Here is a 7,283-nt window from a genome sequence, read left to right on the forward strand (position 1 = left end):
TGACCTGGGTTTTGTGTACTACTAGCAGCTCCTCTTGCTCTGTGTCAGATACTAGCTTGCTCTTGCTCTGAGGATTCTGTGATGGTGTGGGATGATTTTTCTTGGCATTGTATTCTGGTGCTGAGAGATATAAATGCATGGAATAGCCTACCAGATGAAGTAGTAGGATCTAAAACACTGGGAACATTAAAATAAAAAATAAAAAAGACTAGATTCAGTGCTTTTAAATTAGTTCCCTCCAGTAGGGGAGAATGGTGGGCTAACAAGGGACAGGCCTTGATGGGCCAAATGGCTGTTTCTCATTCCCAAACTTTTGATCTTATGAGAGTGAATGTTGTGAAATATAAAACAGCAGTTACTCAGTGTACTTTGCAATGTATGTCAACACCAGTACACATGGGAACTGAGCTGTCAAGAAGACAGTTCCTCACCACGCTGCCAAAACTGTGAGTGGAAATGGGAACAGAGAGTAGTAGCCAGTTGAAACTGGGTCAGCCAAAGTCCAGGACTCCTAATAGTACATGAATGAGATGAGCCTGCACCGCACGTTCAAGGTCTTCATTGAAACAAAACCCAACAGAATATAGCAGCCGGAAACCCCGTGCCTCAGTACAGACCTTCCAGTGTGGGCCAGAACCACGAGGAATTCTAAACCAGTATTCATGAAACATGCATTTATATAGAATGCTGAACAGTCCTGAAATAAAATTTGAATAGGACCCAGTGTTCTGGACATATAGTGCTACACATCAAAACTAGAGATACATTGAAATGTTGCTTTTCAATAAGCATAATTATACACTAGGTGCAACAATTACCCTTTCAAAAAAAATACCCTGCAAATAAGAGGTACAAAAAAAAAAATAAACAGTATTCTGAAATATTACCAAAGCACAATACTGCAACTGCTTCAACGATGTTTGCTGCTTTGTTTTGTATATACTTTGGTAGTGAGAAGTGCAATCAGCTTGTAGTTTATTTTACAATCCATGAAGAGCTAAGAGGGGCCACCCGGCAGCTTCATATAAACGTGTCTGAACTCGTAGTTACAGTTCCATTCGGAGGCTGTCCGAAGCTGTGTAGTTGTATCAGCCGATGCACAGCCACGGTAAAGAAGGAAAGCAGAAGCAGTAGTAAAGATAACAAGCAAACAACAAACAAAACCACAGGGGGCGTCTGTGTGTGGATTTATTACAGCATGAGCTGAAAAAGAATAGAAACATTTTACATTTAACTTAAATTAGTACATGTACATATTTACAGTTCATTATACAAGTGGTATTATCAACACATTTTCATTGTGCACCTCCAGGAACGGTGTGCGGCGTTTGCTGCTGTTTTAGTTTTTTGTCTGTACACTACCTCAGTGTTTTATTGTCCTGCATGCCTCTATTACACAGGGTTTCAACCTTTCTTTAAGGGTGCAAATATATACCAGCCAATCTGGAATACCTGCTTTCCATTTCAGAGTTTCAACAGGTTACAGTAAGAGATTCGTGTCAATACTTTTGTTCAAAACTTTATCATTCTGTTAGGCTCCTTGTTGATATATTGGCTTTGATATGGGTGTGAATGCAAAGATGGCAGGTTTGAGCTGCATGTACCAATATTACTCTTTATTCCACTCTAAACACAAATACAGAAGTTGCAACGTTGTGGGTATCAGATACAACAGGACAGCGGGCAGATAGAGGATTGTGCATTGCATTGGTGAATAGAATAACGAAACCAGGGACAAAGTATCCACAAGGAGGCAGTGTAAAATGAACAGACAAGGACGCAGGTTGCTGCTGATCACAAGTTCACCGGGTTGCAAAAGCAACTGGGGCTCAACAGAGGGTTTTCTAAGGTGCCTGACTGACCCAAACCACACTGTGTTTCCCCTGGATCTCCTTATAATGGATGTGGGTCTCTGTCTTCTGTTAAGCAAACTAAGTGACTGGAAAGGACTACACAGCAGACAGCATCCCCTTGTTTTGATGACCTGTTCAGTATTGTAATATTTCACTGGTGCGGCTCACTTTGGATGAAGTATTTACTTCCTTCCCACTCGCCCTGTTAAGTAGTGTGTTACCTCCCTCATTGCTGCTGTCCTTACCTCCCCTTTTAACCACTCTCCACTTCACCCATTAAGTGCTTCTCAGAAGACCAGTTCAGAACGGTCACTCTGATAATCTAGTTGCAGTCCTTCCTAAAAATAAGCATTTGCGTTTGATTAGGAGTGTTTGGTACGGCACACGAAAAACCTTTCCCACTGTTTCTACCTTAATGCCATAATGGGGACCGCTTTTAAAAAGCTCAACCTAATTCAAACATATATATCTTTTTTAAAAACAGTTTTAACAAGCAGCCACCACAGCAGTGGCTAGGGTGAGTAAGCCAGCAGTTTAACAGCAGAAACAGTTACTGAAAGACAGACTGTGGCAACAGCCCCCGGGGCCCGGTTTGTTATACAGAATCCGTCCTCTTTCTTGCGAATACCGCGGACATGCTCTTCACAATGCTCTTGATCCCAGCCGGCTTCTTGGCCGAGGTCCTGGAGTCCCTGATTCTCTCCAGCAGCCCGTGAAACACCAGTAGGACCCCATGGTAGGTCTCCGCTGCAGACACCTCGTAAAACTCACAGTCTGTGGAGAGGGCCAGGAGCCTCCCCTCCTCGCTGGACACGGTCCTCCGGTGGTGCAGGTCCCGCTTGTTGCCCACGATCACGATGGGCACCTTCTCCACACCCAGGTATTCCTTCGTGGCTTTGATGCACTGGATCTGCTGGCAGATGATGCTGAAGCTGGCTCGGTCACAGATGCTGTACACCAGAATGAAGCCATCCGCCCACTGGGTCCTCTTCTCCTGGATACACTTCACTTCTGACAGGTCCTAAAGAAGAAACAGGCAAGCGGCTTCCAGTTACCATTGTGGAGGTGCACATCTTACAGAAGCATGTCTATAGGGACCGCACAATACATGTCTATAGAGACCGCACAATGCATGTCTATAAGGACCGCACAGTGCATGTCTATAGGGACCGCACAGTGCATGTCTATAGGGGCCGCACAGTGCATGTCTATAGGGGCCGCACAATGCCACCTCTGTTCCAAAGAGGCCTGGTCCATAACCACCGAACCACTGCTATACAAATATACCTGCACATCAGCTACTGTGTGGCATGATACAGTTCAATCACTGCATTCACAGTTAGGAATAAAATCCATAACTAATGGATTTACTGTCCATGCATTATTTATTTATTTATTACTGTAATGTTCCCCAATCACTCCGATTCCTCCACAGCTGCACCTTACCAGGAAACACTTAGCAGTAAATAAAACACTTAAGAATAACTCAAGCAACGACCTACAATTTTACCTGAAGCCACCTTCATTACAGGCAGCATCGCCCCTTTGTTCTGCATCACTTCTAAAGCTTAGTTGTGTGCAAACTTCAGAGCAGCGCGCAGAATATCAGAAGGAGCAATGACAATTGATTACCAAGCGAACAAAGAGCACGTGGAAACATCTTCAAGAAATGGGAGTAAACATTCCTCAAACAAAGGGCAAGCACTGCTTCCTTAGCAGTTAAACTACACTCCGAAATGGACACTGACCCCAAAGAGGAAACAATAGCGGCATCTTGTGATACACGTCGCTGACCCTGCAAACCACTGAGCGACATAGCAAATAAACCGAAGAATAATCTGCAGAACAAAAACGAATGATTTGTTCCACCACGTACCAAATTAAAAAACGCTACATTTTAATCAATAGTGCTATTTTATTTTGGGTATGATCTGTTTTGAGCAAATTTCAGCTCAACCATTACAGTGTCCAGTAGTAAAGTAGGCTGTGCACCTCTGAGCTTACCTGCGAATAAGGGCAGTCCCAGATATTGAAAGAAATATCTCTTCCATCCACAATAACGTTGTGGCTGTATATTGATTCTGGAAAACACAAGCATTGGAGTTAAACCACTTCCAGTTTCTACTCGTAGTACTGTGCATGGTGTTACTTAAGATAGGGCCAGTACTTCAGTGTCCATCATGTCATTGATTAACTACAGTGTATTTTCAGATGTGGAAAATATACTGTACGATACCAAGAAGTTAGGTATTCAAATTATAGTTTAAAAAAAAAAAAAAAAAAAAAAAAAAAAACAGCCACGATTTATTTATTTCTTGATATTTTGGGTGGGGGGGGGGGGGGGGGGGGGACGACATACTGCAAATACATAATTACCAATATCTCCATATTCTCCAATGAATCTCCGAGTTAGAAAACGTACTGTGAGCGCTGCAATAAGAAAATACTGTTTAGAAACATTTTAGCATTACTATTATTCTAAAAAATGTTTTGCATAACCACTTGGCACCAGGTCGAGTAATAAAGTAATCTTACCAGTTTTGCCGACCCTATCTGCTCCCAGGACCACTACGTTAGCTTCCACCTTTAAAGCTGCAGTTCCACTCATATCTGAACAGTTTCTAAATTCAGCTGAGGTTGGTTTTAAAATGGAATGTCTTAACACCATTTGCGAACTAGTGACGAACAACTCAAGAACCATCAAACCGTGAACTCCTTCCCCGGCTCTCAGACCGCATAAAACTCCTCTCTCAGCGGTCTGCCTGAACAAGCCGACCGAGTGGGTTGTGCTATTATCTGCAAGGGGTGTGGATATGTAAATGAACACACGCTGGGCTCAATAAAAGTGATACTTTAGTTAATTGGCACATGCTGTTCAATTCGTTTCTTTCCCTTGCACTGAGTTTCATTATGCGTGTGCGTACTCGTTTGTATTGTCAGTCTGTTAGCTGGTGGAAACTCACTTGGGTTTTCAGGTTTCAAGCAACATTTTCACATTTGATTTCAAAGTGTTTGCTCCAGTCTTTAATGAACCCCTATTTAAAGGAGGCAATCCAATGTAAATGATGTGGAACTCCTTGTGATAAGGGGTCACAGACTGCAGTGCTTGACGTTTTTGCTTTTGAATTGAAGAACATTTTCTAGTTTTTTTTATAAGAAATATGTCACTCTTAAACAGAAAGGTACTGTGGAGACGGGTTCCAGAGTGCTGTATTACCATTTACAACAATCAAGCACGGAACACAGCGCTGTGCAGAACAGCCAGAGCGCCACCCAGTGGCTACACAATGGAAGCTGCACTGTTTATAACAGGTTGGATAAGTGCACTAGCGTGTTCTGAATATTAATTCTCATGACAGGTTCTTCTATATTTCTATATTTGGGCACTGTTAGACATCATTCCATTGAATAAGTAACGCACAAGAAATAGCTGTTTGGTGTTCATTTTGTATTTGCTTTAATTGGAGGGCTTTTCAAGTATTCATCGCTCTCGTTTGTCCACTGTGGAGAAGAAACACAGTTTAATTTGCAGCAGAGATGGAAAAATCTGCAACCTTCTGTGAAGGGCATTCTACATAATTAGCTTGCAGTTTATTTAACTATTGTAAATATGAAAACAGCATCCTTTCACCTTTAAATGCCATTGATACAATTTAAGTAACTTGTGTATTTCTGTTAACAGTAAAAACATACTTTTCACTGGGTTGCTGTAAACCTGCACTGCATAGTGGAAACCAGTTAGCAGGTGTTTGAATTCCCAGCTGCAACAGTAATGCCAGCGAGCAGCAGAGAAAGAAACGTCTCCTTATCCATTCATCACATTGTGCAAAGCAAAAAAACACACACATCGTAATAATCTGTGGAGTGGCCTATATTCAGCACTATAATACATACTAGTTGTAGTTGCTGGCTCTTTCCCGTGACATTCGTCAGAGCTGTCCCAGGATATTCTCGCCGTCACCACAGCCGCAACGCTCATGTTAGCAGAACAACGACATGAGAGATAGTATCCTTTCAAAACATAGTGTAAAATGTCTTTATTGCAAGACGCGCAGGCTTGATGAAGATTTACAGGTTTTTGCAGATCCAGAAATAGAATGCATTGATTAAACTGACAGAGCACACTGCGGTAACATATATAGACGACACTAATCGTCTCCACTGAGCAAAGCAGCTAGCTGCTCCCAAACACAGCCGGCGCTTCGGTCCTCTATTGATTAGAGCCGCATTCCGGTTCACAAGTGTACCTGCATGTTAGTTACGTTGCATTTGCATTGATAGATTATTGCATCTGACAAAGAAAAGCCAGTACTTGTATTTATGTTTTTAAGTCTTTTTATTCAGTAAAAATGCTCTCACCTTACTTGTTTTTGGCGTTCAAGAACCCGGGTCTATAATTACCATATAACGGGAAATTTTGGTGGAGAATGTATTTTGGCTTTATTGGCGGTTTTGATTGGATCGCCAATAATACTTCCACCAATCAGACGGTTGCGTACATATAGCGACTTGCTGTGTATTATACTGGAGCTCAAAACACAACTCTCTTTAAAAGGCATACAGTATGGTAATCTATGAGGTGTAACAGTTACATTTTCAAGTGTGTGTTGGAGGACTGTAGGTTCATTCGTAATTATTCAAGCTAAACTGTCCACTCATGCAGAATATTATGCAATACAAAATCAGCATAAAATAAATTACAAAATATGGCACCGGGGTCCAACATATTCATTCCAATGGTGTTGTGTGTGTTGTGCTCAAGACAGTAGTATAATTATACCATGTTGGCTTATTTGATAGTGTATGATACATTACGTTTTGCATGATACTGGGTGGTCAGCAAAACTAGTCCACGTTGCAGATGGCAATCCTAATGTTGCCAGCCCTTCCCATGCACCCCTCTGTGCTGCAGGCTGTTCTGCTGGTCCACTCGCTGCTGCATTTACCCTCTGTGACAGCAGAGCCTTCTGTGCCTGGCTTACTACTGCATAGCTTCCGCCTGCTTCTTCTGCATAGCCTGCTTTATAACGACATTCCTCTAGATAAAGGAACTCACACATTACCTAGCTGCTTTACTTCAGGTAATACACAAAGACAGGTTTGCATGAAATAACAGCAAGGAGACGCTCACCTGTAAGGGTTCATCTAAAACCTCTGCAGTGTTATGAAAGGATTTGAGGATTAACAATGCATTGCACAAACATTTTAATGACACGTTACATGTGTAACTTTTATAAGGTTAATAACAGGGAACTGGAGGATGGTTAGATTAAGAAGGATGCCATGTGGGTTGATAATTGATATCCCAGAATTTGTGCACAGACTTGTACTCGCCACTAGATGTCAGTATGTAATAGAATGAATAAATCCAGGAACATTGTTCCAGCTTTTTAATAGACGTTAAAGGCTTGCGATCATCTTTAATCTTCT

The 7,283-nt window shown here is 41.9% G+C and overlaps 1 protein-coding gene across 2 annotated transcripts; it reads right to left on the reverse strand.

The window, feature by feature from the left end:
* Positions 1-1,172: 1,172 nt before the first annotated feature.
* On the reverse strand, positions 1,173-4,642 carry LOC117429322 (ras-related and estrogen-regulated growth inhibitor-like protein). 2 transcript variants are annotated; one of them, XM_058995538.1, is made up of 4 exons: positions 4,389-4,642; positions 4,230-4,283; positions 3,846-3,934; positions 1,173-2,874 (listed from the first exon to the last, which is right to left on the reverse strand). In XM_058995538.1, the coding sequence occupies exons 1-4, from the start codon at positions 4,552-4,554 to the stop codon at positions 2,449-2,451; spliced, it is 735 nt and encodes a 244-aa protein (XP_058851521.1). In that variant the 5' UTR covers positions 4,555-4,642; the 3' UTR covers positions 1,173-2,448. The 2 variants fall into 2 exon arrangements, with proteins under 2 accessions (XP_058851521.1, XP_033904568.3); XM_034048677.3 differs by having other exon boundaries at positions 3,858-3,934; positions 4,389-4,635.
* Between the last annotated feature and the right edge of the window lie 2,641 nt (positions 4,643-7,283).

This window comes from Acipenser ruthenus, chromosome 21 (genome assembly GCF_902713425.1).
Source record: "Acipenser ruthenus chromosome 21, fAciRut3.2 maternal haplotype, whole genome shotgun sequence".
NCBI classification, from domain to species: domain Eukaryota; kingdom Metazoa; phylum Chordata; class Actinopteri; order Acipenseriformes; family Acipenseridae; genus Acipenser; species Acipenser ruthenus.

Bases quoted from the DNA above. Each gene is read 5' to 3' on its own strand.
- LOC117429322 (XM_058995538.1), bottom strand. From the start codon at position 4,554: ATGGTTCTTGAGTTGTTCGTCACTAGTTCGCAAATGGTGTTAAGACAT. The intron at 3,935-4,229 runs GTAATTATGTAT...TGTGTTTTCCAG, and splicing joins TGGAGAATATGGAGATATTG to AATCAATATACAGCCACAAC. The intron at 2,875-3,845 runs GTGCACAGCCTA...TTTCTTCTTTAG, and splicing joins ATTCGCAGGTAAGCTCAGAG to GACCTGTCAGAAGTGAAGTG.